This window comes from Drosophila bipectinata, chromosome 3L (genome assembly GCF_030179905.1).
Source record: "Drosophila bipectinata strain 14024-0381.07 chromosome 3L, DbipHiC1v2, whole genome shotgun sequence".
Classification (NCBI taxonomy): Eukaryota; Metazoa; Arthropoda; class Insecta; order Diptera; family Drosophilidae; genus Drosophila; species Drosophila bipectinata.
The window spans coordinates 1,326,695-1,341,903 of NC_091738.1; the positions used below are offsets into that span (position 1 = coordinate 1,326,695).

At 42.7% G+C, this 15,209-nt stretch overlaps 8 protein-coding genes across 8 annotated transcripts; 5 read left to right on the plus strand and 3 right to left on the minus strand.

The window, feature by feature from the left end:
• Positions 1 to 112: 112 nt before the first annotated feature.
• On the minus strand, positions 113 to 2,493 carry LOC108126400 (uncharacterized). The gene is made up of 3 exons (XM_017242982.3): positions 1,596 to 2,493; positions 738 to 1,538; positions 113 to 672 (listed from the first exon to the last, which is right to left on the minus strand). The coding sequence occupies exons 1-3, from the start codon at positions 2,443 to 2,445 to the stop codon at positions 176 to 178; spliced, it is 2,148 nt and encodes a 715-aa protein (XP_017098471.2). The 5' UTR covers positions 2,446 to 2,493; the 3' UTR covers positions 113 to 175.
• Positions 2,494 to 2,531: 38 nt separating this feature from the next.
• Ythdc1 (YTH domain containing 1) lies at positions 2,532 to 5,364 on the plus strand. Its single transcript, XM_017242983.3, has 3 exons — positions 2,532 to 2,695; positions 2,844 to 3,707; positions 3,790 to 5,364. The coding sequence occupies exons 2-3, from the start codon at positions 2,861 to 2,863 to the stop codon at positions 5,046 to 5,048; spliced, it is 2,106 nt and encodes a 701-aa protein (XP_017098472.2). The 5' UTR covers positions 2,532 to 2,695; positions 2,844 to 2,860; the 3' UTR covers positions 5,049 to 5,364.
• A 1,915-nt stretch (positions 5,365 to 7,279) lies between these two features.
• LOC108126441 (drosomycin-like) lies at positions 7,280 to 7,563 on the minus strand. The gene has a single exon (XM_017243050.2). It carries the CDS (start codon positions 7,539 to 7,541, stop codon positions 7,335 to 7,337), a length of 207 nt encoding a protein of 68 aa, XP_017098539.2. The 5' UTR covers positions 7,542 to 7,563; the 3' UTR covers positions 7,280 to 7,334.
• Positions 7,564 to 8,131: 568 nt separating this feature from the next.
• On the plus strand, positions 8,132 to 9,073 carry LOC108126439 (uncharacterized). The gene is made up of 2 exons (XM_017243046.3): positions 8,132 to 8,154; positions 8,217 to 9,073. Exon 2 carries the CDS (start codon positions 8,224 to 8,226, stop codon positions 8,902 to 8,904), a length of 681 nt encoding a protein of 226 aa, XP_017098535.2. The 5' UTR covers positions 8,132 to 8,154; positions 8,217 to 8,223; the 3' UTR covers positions 8,905 to 9,073.
• On the minus strand, positions 9,063 to 9,435 carry LOC108126440 (drosomycin-like). The gene has a single exon (XM_017243048.3). It carries the CDS (start codon positions 9,403 to 9,405, stop codon positions 9,199 to 9,201), a length of 207 nt encoding a protein of 68 aa, XP_017098537.2. The 5' UTR covers positions 9,406 to 9,435; the 3' UTR covers positions 9,063 to 9,198.
• A 2,009-nt stretch (positions 9,436 to 11,444) lies between these two features.
• On the plus strand, positions 11,445 to 11,775 carry LOC108126198 (drosomycin-like). Its single transcript, XM_043210311.2, has one exon. The coding sequence runs from the start codon at positions 11,499 to 11,501 to the stop codon at positions 11,709 to 11,711; it is 213 nt and encodes a 70-aa protein (XP_043066246.1). The 5' UTR covers positions 11,445 to 11,498; the 3' UTR covers positions 11,712 to 11,775.
• A 594-nt stretch (positions 11,776 to 12,369) lies between these two features.
• LOC122321089 (drosomycin-like) lies at positions 12,370 to 12,582 on the plus strand. The gene has a single exon (XM_043210323.1). The coding sequence runs from the start codon at positions 12,370 to 12,372 to the stop codon at positions 12,580 to 12,582; it is 213 nt and encodes a 70-aa protein (XP_043066258.1).
• Positions 12,583 to 14,641: 2,059 nt separating this feature from the next.
• On the plus strand, positions 14,642 to 15,088 carry LOC108126268 (drosomycin-like). The gene has a single exon (XM_043210318.2). The coding sequence runs from the start codon at positions 14,749 to 14,751 to the stop codon at positions 14,959 to 14,961; it is 213 nt and encodes a 70-aa protein (XP_043066253.1). The 5' UTR covers positions 14,642 to 14,748; the 3' UTR covers positions 14,962 to 15,088.
• The last annotated feature ends 121 nt before the right edge of the window (positions 15,089 to 15,209 follow it).

Consider the following 15,209-nt stretch of genomic DNA (forward strand, 5'->3'; position numbering starts at 1 on the left):
GGGAATTTTTGATTTTAATTTTGGTAAAGTTCATTTAATGAAAACAATTAACTATCTTAGATGTATTTATTGCTTAAATTAAATTGCTTTCTTAATTGTTTATGTTACAAAAATATTTCCGCTTAATTTAATTTTTAGTTTTAAAAAACTGAACTTAAAAAAGAAAATACATATTTTATAAAAACCTATGGGCAAACTTATAATACCCATCTATCTGAGTCTGTGTTAGCGAGGATTTCTGCTTGGCCAGGACCTTCTTAAAGTCCTGAATCTCTATTTCTGTGGCCTCGAAATACCTCTGGAAGGCCTCGATAGCCGCCTCGTTGCAGAGATTGCACAGATCCGCCCCGGAATACCGCTGCGTTTGCAGGGAAATCTCTTCCAGATCAACATTTTCATGAAAAGGCATTCGCTGGGCATGGAGCTGTAGCAATGCCAGTCGGGATTCCGTGTCAGGAGCTGGCACATGGATAAGTTTATCAAATCGACCTGGACGCATCAGCGCATCGTCGATCATATCCGGACGATTAGTGGCAGCTACGACGAGTATATGTTGCTGACTGCCCCCAGCCACGATGCCATCCATTTCGGTGAGAAGCGTCGACAGAATCCTCAGCTGGACTTGACCACCACCTCGCCCACTGGCAACAGTTCTCTTGCCTACAAGGGAATCTGTAAATGTTTTAGGAATTTAGAAAATAATCCATTTATCACCAAGAGTTCGAAGAAAAACCTACCAATCTCGTCCAGAAAAATCAGGCAAGGTGCGTTCTTCCGAGCCGTGTCGAAAATCCTAGTAATAAATCTTTCCGCACAGCCAACATAGGGCGAGTATACCTCTGCGGCCGATGTGGCAATGAAGGTCATGCTGGCCTCCTTGGCCAGGCACTTGGCAACCGTGGTCTTGGCACAGCCGGGAGGTCCATAAAGCAGGACTCCTTTGGGCAGAGACAATCCAAAGCGAGCAAAGGATGCACTTTGTTGCAGTCCCGCCAAGACCGACACTTGCAGGGTTCGCTTTAGTGATTCCATTCCTCCAATAATCTCAAAACCGTCCGCCATTTTCGATACTCGAACGTCCGTAGTACGCGAGGCACTAGGTTGAGTGCTAAGTAGTAATTCCCGAAAAATGCGCTCCACATCGGAGCCTTCTTCGGTCAGACATTTCTGTAGCCCACGCCGCAAGAGAAGTATCAAATCTGCCATTACATAGCCCTGCGTATTCCGAGCTATGTGCTCTAGTAGACCCTCCGAAAAAGACAGCTTCTGCTCCTGGGCGAGATCCCTCACAAGAAACTTGCGCTGCTCCTCGTTTGGCATATTGATGGTTATCTCTCTAATGAATCGCCGGCGGGCGTTCTCGTGCAAGGAGTCGGGCGAACTAGAGGTGGCCATGCAGAAGACTCCTTTTGGCAGGGTATCGATTAGTTTGTTAAGCTGCGCGGATATGCGTAGGGAGTTTCCTGCGTTTTTGGCATCCGAAGAGTTGGTTGAAGGACATAACAATTCGATATCCTCTATGATTATTACAATGGGCGCTGGGAAGTGCAACATATCATTAGTTTTTTAATTTTTTCTTTAAAAATTAAACTTACACAATGGACGTAGTTTCTTCTTAAAAGTTTCGGCTGCTTTGAAGATTCGTCTTAGCTCCTCTTCAGTTTCTCCAGGATATGAACGCAGGACCTGGCTGGCTGTGATATAGAAGCCATTGCAGAATTGCCTCTTTAAGAGCTCACCAAGTATTCTACTTTTTCCGCTTCCCACAGGTCCCAGTACCAAGCAAGTTGCAGGAAACTTGAGCAAGCAGCTCTCTGAGGTGCTCACCAGTTGTTTCAAGGATTCCAGATGCTCCTCGAATCCATGTGATAGGTACTTGGATGAGGAATCTAAGGGATAGGGTACCCTGAGCCGTGTGTCTGCCACTTGGAGGTTACAGGTCTTTGATACTTCAAAGCAATCATCCTGTCCCGCACCTGAAGCATCCACTATTTCCACACTGGCTATTCCCAGCTTTCTGAGACGTCGGTGCTGCACGGAACAACCTTTGATGAGCTTCAAATGTCGCAGGAAGACTCGTAAATCGTCCTGAATGTCCTCCAGCGAAAGCAGAGGTTGCACAAACAGCTCCTCCGTAATGGTGACCAAACAGGAAAGCTGATCCACGCTCCCAGCGAACTTTAGAGGTTTTAAGCCCAACAAACGCTGATTGGCAAGGGATAGTTCCGTGGAAGCCACAGTTCCATCCAGAAAGCAACAAGTCTCACCGCCGGCACGTGAGGTGACCCGGCACACCGCAAAGCTTCCATCAGAGAGACAGCACTGACACCAATCTAGCTCGACAGGATCCTCCCTCTCAGGCAGGTAACATATTTGAGGATAGTCATCGCTGTCATCCACCAGGGAAAGCGGAAAAGCAGGGTAATCCAACTCCTTGTTGTGCATGTTTTCCTTCCGAACAGTGCTGCTAACGCGTCGCGGAAATACCGCGAATAAAATACCATCGTGTTATCGATAGTTCTCCACCGATAACCGCGAATACAACTCTCCGACGCCAACGCTATCTCAGCCGCTGTGACGCAGAAAATTGTGTAAAAATTAACTATTTGATTATTTATAGAGGGTTTGCGGCGTCAAAAGTGCTGGAAGAGTGGCCCCCATCCGGTGTCCGAGCAGTTTTTGCCAAGAGCAGCCAGTGAGTGTCGTTTTAACGCGGTTTTGACCCTGAATTTTCGCCGATCGATCGGCTTTTTTCTCTATATTTCTTTCTCCCCCTGCGATTGTGTGGGTGCATGTCTGTGTGGGTGCTCCGCTAATGTTTTTCTTTTCGGACTTCGGCGCAGGTAAACAAACGCTGCTGATGCGCGACATGGCGGACTTGGACGCTGTGCACCTGGGCCTCGACGAGAACGAGGCGGACATTGCCGAGGAGCTGCAGGACTTTGAATTCAACACCCGTAGTGAGGCCTCGGAGTCGAATGGCGGAGACTCTTCTGACTCGGAGCCCAGCATCAGTTCGGTGAGCACGGCCACCTCCTCGCTGGTGGGCAGTTCCAAGCGCAAGACCAAGAAGGCGACCAAGGAGGCCCCTGCCCCAGCTGCCGAAACGAAGAAGACATCCTCGAAGATTTCAAAGAGCAAGAGGGAACTCACACCGGAGGAAGTCAACGGCGGCAAGAAGAAGAAGGTTTCCAAAAAGACCTCTTCCGAGTCATCAGAGAAGGAGCAGGGAAAAACGTCGTCCGGAGAAGGGCGAGAGCCACAGGCGAAAAAATCCCGCGGTAAGAAAAGTACCACGGAATCGGTGGGACACAAGAGCGATATCAGCGAAGCTGAGGACGAGAAGCCTGTTGCTCCTTCTCTGGAATCAGACTCAGAGTCGTCAGACTCAGATTCGGGCACGCAACACAAGAGAAACGGCGGTAACGGAGGAGCGGGACGGGGAAAGCCCAGTTCCAAGAGCTCCACTCCCGAAAAGGATGGTGGCTCCCAATCGCAGCCGCAAAAGGGCTACGACTACATGACCAAGCTGAACTACCTGTTCCGCGACACGAGGTTCTTCCTGATCAAGTCCAACAACAGCGACAACGTCCAGCTATCCAAGAGTAAGAGCGTCTGGGCCACGCTTCCACAGAACGACGCCAATCTGAACCAGGCCTTCAAAGAGGCCAGAAATGTGCTGCTCATTTTCTCGGTCAACGAGAGTGGTATGTTGTTTCCTTCTTCTAAGTGTCTCCACCTCCTTGGGTACCCCACTATAATTCACACAATATCCCCATGTGCTTGCAGGTAAATTTGCAGGGTTCGCTCGCATGGCAGCCCCTTCGCGGCGCGACATTCCTCAAGTGGCCTGGGTGCTGCCCCCCAGCATATCGCCCAAGGCCCTAGGCGGCGTCATCGAGTTGGACTGGATATGCCGCAAGGAGCTGTCCTTCAACGCCACTCTCCACCTGCACAACAGCTGGAACGAAGGCAAGCCGGTCAAGATTGGCCGGGATGGCCAGGAAATCGAGCCCAAGATAGGCGGCGAGCTGTGCCGACTCTTCCCCGAGGACGAACAAATCGAATTGACGCCCATACTCAAGAAATCCAAGGAGACGGCCCGTGTAATGCGTGAGAAGGGCATCCACGTGATTTACAAGCCGCCGCGCAGCCTCTCGACCCGAGGCCACGGCACCGGAGGGCCGAGGGGTGCGAACCACAACCAGTTGGGTCCGATGCGGCACAAGAGGAGCTATCACGGCGGACCGCCGCATCACCGTCCGTATCGCCACCATCATCATCATGGCGGCATGGGAATCCCGCCAGGTGGTGGCTTCAAGCGCAGTGGCTCACCCTATCGCCAGATGGGGGCTGGTGGTGCAGGCGGAGCACCCGGTGGTCCCGGCGAGATGACCATGCCCTCCTGGGAGCGCTTTATGTCCTCGGCCGCAGCCGCCGAGGCTTATGTGGCGGATTATATGCGAAACATGCACGGCCAACTGCCCCCGCTGCCCTTCGTGCCGCCGTTTTCCCAGCTGCCGATCGCAGGCGGCGGCGCGGGAGCAGCTGGAGCACTGCCTCCAGGAGCTGCGGCTGCCCTGTACGAACAACTGCCTCCGCCGGTAAGGTACTACGACGGCCCGGGGCCGCCTCCCCTGCCGGACTATCCACCGCCCCAGAGGCCACCGCCGCCCGGATTTGACAAAACTCCCAGCTACGAGGAGTTCGCCGCCTGGAAAAACGCCGGCCTACCCACGGTCCCGCCTCCAGGCTTTCCCGTTTACGGGGGGGCTTCCAATGGAGGCAGTAACGGGGCCGGTGGGGCAGCTGGCGGAGCCCAGGCGGCAGCGGCCGGCGTAGGCCTGGGGCCTGGTGTGGGCGGCAGTGGAGGGGGTTCGGGCAGTATAGGTGGACCGGGTGGCTACCGGAATCGAGATGCCAATAACGGATCTTCGGGCGGTCGACGGCGGGAGTACGGCGGAAACCGCAGTGGATCTTCGCGGGACTCGCGACCTTTTCGGGGCGACCGCGGTGGCCAGCGAAGCTATCGGGACAACAGGCGCTAGACGAGACCGACTGCTCGCCTAGTCGGATCTAGATTCGGTGGAAAGTGTAATCCTAACCCTCTCGCGTGTGAAAATGCAATGAGAAATATTGAATGCGTATCGGTTATAAGAAAAGTTTAATGATAATGATAATGATCGCTATCGTCTTCAAATCGATACAACTCTCTTTCAAGCCCTCCCCCTTTCTCTCTGTCCCCCTCGCTACCCCACCCACATATAATATAATTTAAACAAACTTACGACATAAGCAGAAAATTTAAATTTCAATTAAATATTTTAAACTAATGCTAAAAAATACAAAACAACACGAGAGAAATGTGAACTTTATTTAACAGAAAGAGAGAGAGAAAGACTAAAGAGACGCCCAACAACAACTGTTACAACCAACAACAACAACAACCATGAACGAACTTGAGTTAACACGAGCAGTGCAATCAGTGATGTGTGTAAATGTGTGTGTCCCCCGATCTAAGCCCCCTCTTGCCTCTTGCCACTAAGCCAGCCGCCCCCCAAAAGTCCCCCAAAACGAGATTCAGCTCAAGCGGGGCACAGACCCCATAAGAAAGACTGCCAAGGACGATGATCCCGTCCAGTCTCCTGGGATCCGATCCGACTCGTTTCGATTCGTTTGGATCTGCCCTATAAGTAGTTTAAAATTAATGCAATCATATCTTACGCCTGACTTGTCTTGCAGACAGAAGACCGTCCCAGCTAACAGACACACATCTACCGTAACCGCCTCGGTCCGGACCTTGGTCCGGGATCCTTCTCGAACTGTTTTGACTCCTGAAAGGTCATAAATCACCATCGATTCCATTCAAAGACTGCCTCTATTTCGAACTCCCTCGGAGTCCTCGACCACATCTCTAGAAATGACATTTCGGACGGACGTAGGGTATTTGCTCTGTTTCTTTGCAGGATCTGGAACATCGGCGTGGATACTCGGTACTTGGACTCCTAAATGGAAAAGCCTGCCAAGGATAAGACTGAAGATTAATAAAAGTTACAATTAATGCAACTAAAGGCATTTTGTTTACCATTTCTTGGGGAGATAAAACCATCACTTGGGTCTAGTTTTAATTATTCTCTACCTTGGAAGAACTAATTAGTCATGTAATTAGTAAGCCTGAAAAACATTATACAAAACAAGAAAGGAAAGCTAACTTCGGGCGGAGCCGAAGTTTATATACCCTTGCAGTTAAAACCGGATATATATCGCAAACATCGGATATAGTTGGCCGATCCTTATGGGAATAGGAATATATAATCCAATTTATTACAATACAAAATCTCCAACTTCTATCTTCAAAAATACGAAAGTTGATATTTCTACCAAATACCATTTCCGATCGTTCAGTTATATGGCAGCTATGGGATATAGTCGGCCGATCCTTACGAAATTTGGCATGTCGTATTATTTTGCCAAAAATAGCGCTCGTGTAAAATTTGAACTCTCTAACTCTAAAAACACCGAAGTTATACCATTTCCGATCAATCAGTTATATGGCAGCTATAGGATATAGTCGGCCGATCCGGGCCGTTCCGACTTATATACTGCGTGCAAAGGAAAGAAGGGTGTGTGCAAAGTTTCAAGACGATAGCTTTAAAACTGAGAGACTAGTTCGCGTAGAAACAGACAGACGGACAGACGGACATGCTCATATCAACTCAGGAGGTGATCCTGATCAAGAATATATATACTTTATAGGGTCGGAGATGTCTCCTTCACTGCGTTGCACACTTTTGACCAAAATTATAATACCCTCTGCAAGGGTATAAATATGTTAAGCAGTCTCAACAGTTAAGGTTGAGTTTCCAAATCACCACCGTTATCTATAGGCCCATTTCTTTAAGCCTAATTGATTTTCTAATCGACTACTACTGCGTGTTAAGATTGTTTCCTGGTTTTTAACAACTTCTGGCTTCTAATTACTCACTGATAAAATATACATTAGAAGAGGTTTAACAAAAATGGTAACCAAATAAATAGTAAATAGTTAATGTACAAAAAAAACCTTTAAAATACTAAATTAAACATTTAGTTAAAATAAAATTCCAAATGTTTTGGAATTGATGTATGTAGGTCTTGGGAAAAGACCTAGGAATTACCTATTTCTTGTAGAACTTTGAAAAGAAAGCATTTTTTCAAAGTAAGTTTCTTTCCTTTTTAAATCTTTAGCTTCCTTAAACTAAACAATTAATTTTTAATAAGAATTTTTATTTAAAAAACGGTAGTTATGCATCATCAGAATATACATTGAATTACATTTTTAAAGAATTTCTGTATCAACATCCTTCACACCAGCATTTAAGGCTTGGACTGCAGTGTCCACTGGTGCGTCCTTCCTCCTGGCACACCCGGCGGCAGGTGTCATTGTCCCAGACAGCGCAGGGACCCTTATATCTCCCAGAAAGGCAATCGCCTTCTGCTTCATGGGCCACCAGGAACACCAGGAGAAGCACAAACAGGAATCCAGGATTGAAGCTCTTCATGTTCGGAGTTCACGAATTTATTCTGGTTAAGTCACCGGTTGGGCTTTGTTTATATAGGACTGCTATCACGTGGTGATAAGTTAAAGAATTCCTTGAATGCAAATATTTACTTGTCGACGGAATTCCAGTTCAAGTGCAATGATTAGAAAAGAAAGGAGAACAAAGCCGAAAGCTTATGTACTCTTCAATCATATAACTTTTTTCTATAGTTTTGTAAAATCTCACAAAATTTGCTTTATCTGAATCTTTATCTAAAAATATATTTTAGCTTTCTTAATGGGACTCCCTTAGCTTAAAAATTTATCAGATTAGGAAATATATCTTAATTCTTAATCCGATTTATTTTTTAAATGGGGAAAGAATAGAATTTCTAGACATGTTTTTCTTAAAATAAATACGGAACTCATAAAATTAGTTCGTTTCTTAATAAATAAGAAAATCATAATTCGTTATTTTATTTAAAAAAATACCACAATTCAAATTTTGAAAAACCAGTAGTGTGACCATATAACATAAACAGCTGGTGGGGGTAAAAAGTAAAAAATCGGCTGCCTCCACACTAACTTTTATTTTGTTATCGAGTTGAGCGTCCTGGCGGGAATATTTCCTAGACGTAAAACGCACAGAAAGTTTTAGAAAAAGCAAATGAAAACACAATAAAACAAATCATTTTAGTCTCCAGATGGCACCAAACTCGCAGGATGAAACCCCTGCAAAAGGGAAGCAGGTGTACTGTGGGTTGGGCAACCACAAGCTGCAGACGCCCAACAAAGCCCTCAGGAACCGCGTTCTGCTAAGTTTCGCAAGAAAGATAAACCCAGAAATTCGAGAGGGAACGCTTCTCTGCTTGAAGTGCTACATTGGATTGGAAAAGATATTTCATAATAAGCTGCGTAGTAAGCGGCAGCATGAAATGAAGAAGAACGCAACAGGCTCCAGTATTTCGGACGTGAGCAATAGTCAGTCCATACAGACCAGCTCCTCGGAGGGAAGTTCAACTACAGCAGTCAGGGCCATTGCCCAACAAGTCATTAATCAAAGTAGTGAGAGTTCCGCCGCCCCAGTCAGATCGCCGGAAAGTAGTCAAAGCAGTGATCGCCCCACAACTAGCGCTGCTGCTGCGGCCAGAAGGAAGCGAAAGAGTGACGAACGGGGTGAACCGCAATTCTCAAACTTGGCGAAAAGGACTCGTCCGCTACCGGACCCGACAGATTCAGACGACGACCCCAATTCCAATTTAAGTCTAAATGCCGTCAATGGGACAAGGTTACCCCACATTCAACCGATTCCCAAACGCCGTCAAACTGTTATTTTAAACAAGGCTGCGATGGACATCTATTTGGCGGGGACCACTGGTGGATAACCATAGCCTTACTTTTACATTGCTGTGAGCTTTTAAGGATGTAGTTTAGAGGAAAAGTCTGTTAAAGAATACTTAAACAAATTATGTTAAGAGTTTACGTTAATACCCCAATGTCTTGTGTTGAGTCTCATGTTTTAAGACAAAATAAACTTTGTGAATTTGAAATAAAGGATGTGTTTTATTCCAAAGGTTGAGAGCTTTGTTAATAAAAAGGATTTTTTATACTTTTATTTCAAAAGACCGTCCATACATATTGATTAAGACAGTGTCTGGATTGTGGGATGGTATTCTGTCTCAACATCCTTCACACCAGCATTTAAGACTTGGACTGCAGTGTCCACTGGTGCGTCCTTCCTCCTTGCAAACCCGACGGCAGGTCTCATTGTCCCACACAGCGCAGGGACCTCCATACCTGCCAGAAAGGCAATCGGCATCCGCTTCATGGGCCACCACGAAGACCAGCAACAGCACCACCAGGAGTCCAAGATTGAAATACTTCATGCTTGCAGTACTTAAGAGTAATTGTGATTGAGTGTCGGATGAGCTCTGCTTATATAGGGCACAAATCCAAAAGCTTTGTGATAGATTAGCAACATTACTTAAATGTAAATATTGATAATTGTATGTCGAATGCAATTATTAAGAAATATCTATTTTTAAACCTGAGTTTTGTAATTGTGGTAGGCATATCTTAACTTTGTCGAGGGAAAAACCTTGTGGCAAACGAACCTCGAAACCTCGAAAATTAGAAAACTAAATCCTTTTGAATTATATGCATACTTATCGCTTATAAATTTGTGATTAAAATAGTACCTTTAATATAGGATTAACAAGAAAGGAAAGCTTACATCGGGCGGAAGCTAAATTGATATACCAAATAGCCAACTCGATATATAAAAATATCATTTTTAAGTGCATCAATATGATATGAAATTTTAGATTTGATTCAGCACTAAGGTGGAAAATAGTTAACTCTAATAATTGCTGTTCGATTTTCAGTCTTAATCGTTCAATATTTACACGATTCCCAAACCGGCTCAGCAACTATTTTAGACATGCAAGGGAAAACCTAGGCTTACGTATTAATTACCTTAAACTTTTAATATAAAATGGGCCTAGAATAATTGACCTGGGATAACAAATAAAATTGCCAATTATATTGTCAGAATCAAAATAATGACTTGTTTGAACAAAATAGTGACAACAATTTTAATCTTAAATAGAAACCACCATTTCAAAAGACAAAAAATATCTTTGTTTTATTTATTAACATGTATTTATATATTTATAAAGATTATAACATGTTATATTAAGAAATACAATCTTGTTAGTGCTTAAAAGGCATAAGAATTATAATAAATGCCAAAATACATCGCTTCAAGAGATATATCTCTCATATCGACGTCCACTGGATCATTCCAGAAAGTTCGATCTGCCATGTCGACATCCATTTCTGTGTCACCTGGGTCCTTCCAGGGAGCCAAATAAAGGTTAGCATTAGTTACCTTTGGTATGTAGCTCAAAGTAATCCAGACAAGAATACATATAACAAAAATTATTGAAATAACTTTGATGAAATTCTGCCAGAAAATCTTCTGACGGATCTCGCGATCTAAATCGATGTGGATTTTCTGAAATAAGCCTATTGCTTGATCCATAATATATAGAGGCTCCATTGCCTCTATTTAAGTCCTTTAAATGGTTATGTTTCGTTTTAGAATGTCGCCTTAATATATTGTGAAATATGTGTACCTACCAGTTAGAGGGTAAAGAGATGACTAATTTTTCATTTCGCTTTTCTTCTTGATAAAAGCTTAGAAAGGAGCTTAAGGGAGAACACTTACCCTATCTTCTGAAAAACAAATAATTATTATTTAAGAAAAATATTATTTAAAAATTTCGTGTACCCATATGAATCTAATACCTAAAAAACATTTACCATTTAATAAAGACCATTTAATAAAGATACAATTTTATGCATTTTTAGTTTTTCATTTTATGAAAGCCTCCCTTAAAAGCTTAAAAAGTGCAATGAAAATGCATACAGTTGATTGAATGTTAACAAAATCATGACTAATAGATAAAACTATCGTTATATTTGCTCGTTAGTTGAACGAACCCGATAAGAACGTTGTGCCCGGTAATCTATTAAAACTAAATAAACAAAATGTTTTTATTTGTTCGTTTCGTTTTATTTGTGTTTTTATATTAGTTATTAAATTACTTGGGCATTTCCCAATGGATTCAACCATAGCATCCCAACAGTCGTACTATACTAGATTATTTCAATTAAAATTTGTTCACTCCGCAGAGTGATACTCTTATCAACTTGAGTATTTCATACACGTCTGGTAAATCCCAGAACCCCTAAGCTGGGGTTTACTGATCTCTACCTATTTAAGATTTGGAGCGCAATCTATTCAACGCAAGGGGAAACCCCCAAAAGTGTGTGTAGAATGCAATGACTTTCTTTGATACGCTTATCTGTGACTTAATGGGGTTCTGTATTTAAGTTAGGAATCGTATAAAAGAGCTTCCAAGACGAGCTTGTTTCCATTCATTGAGGAAACTCAGAACCAAGAACCAAGAAAAAGATGATCCAAATCAAGTTTGTGTATTTTCTCTTCGCCGTAATGGCACTCGTTGTCCTGGGCGGCAGCGTGGTCAAGGCTGATTGCCTTTCCGGGAAGTTCAAAGGTCCTTGCGCTGTTTGGGATAATGAGCGGTGCCGGCGCATCTGTGGGGAGGAAGGACGACAAACTGGACACTGCAGTCCTAGTCTCAAGTGCTGGTGCGAAGGTTGCTAAAATGTGACTTTAAATTTGGATATAAATAATTAAAAATAAATCCACAGAGAACATTGTAAACTATGTAATTTTTGTAACTATGTAGTAATTTGTATCTTTTTATCTATTACTCACTACGGCCTGTGGCTCGTCACCTACTTGGAGTGCGGCCCAGCGAAAGCTACATACATTGAGGTTGCGCGACAAAACAAAATTTATATTAAATTCGATATTATAGCAGTCTTCAATGGTGCTTTTGTAATATTTTTAGAAATACTTCAACGTATCCTAATACATTTATTCCGAGAAAACTCACAGCCAGGGACTAGATAAGTCCGATTAAAAATGCAGTCTTCTTTTGTTGTCTTATCAAGGTATGAGATATTTTGTGGATGACTTGTGAATTCCATAACCCCGGAAACAGGGGTTTCCTAATCTCCACTTGGTTAAAAGATGAATCACAATTCTTTCATATTTTTAATTTAACTCATTGGAAAGTTCAAAAGAGTTTAAAAAATTATTAATGTTGCTCAACCATGTTGATAATACGAATGTGCAACATTAATTGATTACCGTATCTTCCTTTGGTTTGAGTAATTTTTAAGAAGCCCATAAACCTATATATGATCTACCAGGATGACCGTATTTCCATTCAAACAGGAGTTTTCTAACCAACCAGATGGTGCAAATCAAGTTTCTATATTTTCTCTTTGCCATAATGGCACTCGTAGTCCTGGGCGGCAACGTAGCCAAGGCTGATTGCCTTTCCGGCAAATACAGAGGTCCTTGTGCTGTTTGGGATAATGAGCTGTGTAGGCGGCTCTGCAGGGAGGAAGGACGACAAACAGGACACTGCAGTCCCAGACTCGCGTGCTGGTGCGAAGGATGCTAAAATTAAACTTTCAAATTAGATATTAATAATTAAAAATAAATTCAAAGAGAGCGTTGTAAAATATATTAAATACAAGGCTCATCACGAAAAAATACATCAATAAATACATCACGCAAAATGAACAAAATATCTAAAAAATATTTCGTCTCAAGATTTTGATGCAGAATCGATCTAGAAATCGTTTAAGGTACTCCGCTTAAGAATCGAATGAGAATTGAGGAAGATATAGCCATCGCTGTGGGCCATATAGGGGTAAACCTCATTTTCAAGGGATGCCATCACAAAAATGGATAAAAAATCTAAAAAATATTTTGTCTCAGGATTTTGATGCAGAATGGTGGAGAATCGATCTAGAAATCGTTTAAGGTACTCCGCTTGAGAATCGAATGAGAATTGAGGAAGATATAGTCATCGCTGTGGGCCATATAGGGGTAAACCTCATTTTCAAGGGATCCCATCACAAAAATGGATAAAAAATCTAAAAAATATTTTGTCTCAGGATTTTGATGCAGAATGGTGGAGAATCGATCTAGAAATCGTTTAAGGTACTCCGCTTGAGAATCGGATGAGAATTGAGGAAGATATAGCCATCGCTGTGGGACATATGGGGGTAAACCTCATTTTCAAGGGATGCCATCACAAAAATGGATAAAAAATCTAAAAAATATGTTGTCTCAGGATTTTGATGCAGAATGGTGGAGAATCGATCTAGAAATCGTTTAAGGTACTCCGCTTGAGAATCGGATGAGAATTGAGGAAGATATAGCCATCGCTGTGGGCCATATAGGGGTAAACCTCATTTTTAAGGGATCCCATCACAAAAATGGATAAAAAATCTAAAAAATATGTTGTCTCAGGATTTTGATGCAGAATGGTGGAGAATCGATCTAGAAATCGTTTAAGGTACGCCGCTTGAGAATCGGATGAGAATTGAGGAAGGTATAGCCATCGATGTGGGCCATATAGGGGTAAACCTCATTTTTAAGGGATGCCAAAAATGGATAAAAAAAACTAAAAAATATTTTGTCTCAGGATTTTGATGCAGAATGGTGGAGAATCGATCTAGAAATCGTTTAAGGTACTCCGCTTGAGAATCGGATGAGAATTGAGGAAGGTATAGCCATCGATGTGGGCCATATAGGGGTAAACCTCATTTTTAAGGGATGCCAAAAATGGATAAAAAAAACTAAAAAATATTTTGTCTCAGGATTTTGATGCAGAATGGTGGAGAATCGATCTTGAAATCGTTTAAGGTACTCCGCTTGAGAATCGGATGAGAATTGAGGAAGGTATAGCCATCGCTGTGGGCCATATAGGGGTAAACCTCATTTTCAAGGGATGCCATCACAAAAATGAATACAAAAATTTAAAAAATATTTTGTCTCAGGATTTTGATGCAGAATGGTGGAGAATCGATCTAGAAATCGTTTAAGGTACTCCGCTTGAGAATCGGATGAGAATTGAGGAAGGTATAGCCATCGCTGTGGGCCATATAGGGGTAAACCTCATTTTCAAGGGATGCCATCACAAAAATGAATACAAAAATTTAAAAAATATTTTGTCTCAGGATTTTGATGCAGAATGGTAGAGAATCGATCTAGAAATCGTTTAAGGTACTCCGCTTGAGAATCGGATCAGGATTGGTGACGATATAGCCATTCCAGTGGGCCCTATGAGGGGAAAACCCCATTTTCAAGGGACCCCATCAGGAAAAAATAATTTATATTTTTTAAATAGATAATAATTTATTTCTTATTTTATTCACGGCTTTATAAAATATGTAGTTAGTGGCCTTCTGTTGCTCATTATGGAGTGTGGTTCGTCACCTATGTACATAGATTGCCGTCCACCTACAGACCAACTAGTCCAAAGTCCAACTAGTAACTAGGTTAGTCCCAGTTACATATTTTTCTCCTATCAACTGGCTGATTTGATGCACTTCTGGAACATTCCATTACCCCGCAAGGTGGAGTTTATTGATCTTTACTTATTTAAAATCATTACTTATTTAAATCGCGATTCTCTCAATTTATAAACAAACTCATTTATTTATTTGATTACCTTATCATTGTTTCAAATGCTTTTTTAAAAAACCTCACTCATATATAAGGTCTTCCAAGATGAGCTTATTTTTATTCAAATAGGAGTCTTTGAACCAAGAACAAGATGGTGCAAATCAAGTTTCTATATTTTCTGTTTGCCGTATTGGCACTCGTTGTCCTGGGCGGCAACGTAGCCAAGGCTGATTGCCGTTCCGAAAAATACACAGGCCCTTGCGCTGGCTATAATAATGGTCTGTGCATGCGGCTCTGCAGGGAGGAAGGACGGAAAGCTGGATACTGCAGTCCCAAACTCGCGTGCTGGTGCGAAGGATGCTAAAATTGAACTTTCAAATTGCACGTTAATAATTAAAAATACATCCATAGAGAACGTTGTAAAATATATTAAATACACGCCTCATCACGAAAAAATACATCAATAAATACATCACGATTTTGATACAGAATGGTGGAGAATCGATCTAGAAATCGTTTAAGGTACTTCGCTTGAGAATCGGATGAGAATTGAGGAAGATATAGCCATCGCTGTGGGCCAAAGTCCAGCTAGTAACTAGGTTAGTCCCAGTT

Excerpts from the sequence above, each read along its gene's own strand:
- LOC108126400 (XM_017242982.3), bottom strand. The coding sequence starts at position 2,445 with ATGCACAACAAGGAGTTGGATTACCCTGCTTTTCCGCTTTCCCTGGTG. Across the intron at positions 1,539-1,595 it reads GAAGAAACTACGTCCATTGT|CGCCCATTGTAATAATCATA; the intron begins GTAAGTTTAATT and ends TGCACTTCCCAG. Across the intron at positions 673-737 it reads GATTTTTCTGGACGAGATTG|ATTCCCTTGTAGGCAAGAGA; the intron begins GTAGGTTTTTCT and ends AAACATTTACAG.
- Ythdc1 (XM_017242983.3), top strand. The coding sequence starts at position 2,861 with ATGCGCGACATGGCGGACTTGGACGCTGTGCACCTGGGCCTCGACGAG. Across the intron at positions 3,708-3,789 it reads TTTCTCGGTCAACGAGAGTG|GTAAATTTGCAGGGTTCGCT; the intron begins GTATGTTGTTTC and ends ATGTGCTTGCAG.
- LOC108126441 (XM_017243050.2), bottom strand. The coding sequence starts at position 7,541 with ATGAAGAGCTTCAATCCTGGATTCCTGTTTGTGCTTCTCCTGGTGTTC.
- LOC108126439 (XM_017243046.3), top strand. The coding sequence starts at position 8,224 with ATGGCACCAAACTCGCAGGATGAAACCCCTGCAAAAGGGAAGCAGGTG.
- LOC108126440 (XM_017243048.3), bottom strand. The coding sequence starts at position 9,405 with ATGAAGTATTTCAATCTTGGACTCCTGGTGGTGCTGTTGCTGGTCTTC.
- LOC108126198 (XM_043210311.2), top strand. The coding sequence starts at position 11,499 with ATGATCCAAATCAAGTTTGTGTATTTTCTCTTCGCCGTAATGGCACTC.
- LOC122321089 (XM_043210323.1), top strand. The coding sequence starts at position 12,370 with ATGGTGCAAATCAAGTTTCTATATTTTCTCTTTGCCATAATGGCACTC.
- LOC108126268 (XM_043210318.2), top strand. The coding sequence starts at position 14,749 with ATGGTGCAAATCAAGTTTCTATATTTTCTGTTTGCCGTATTGGCACTC.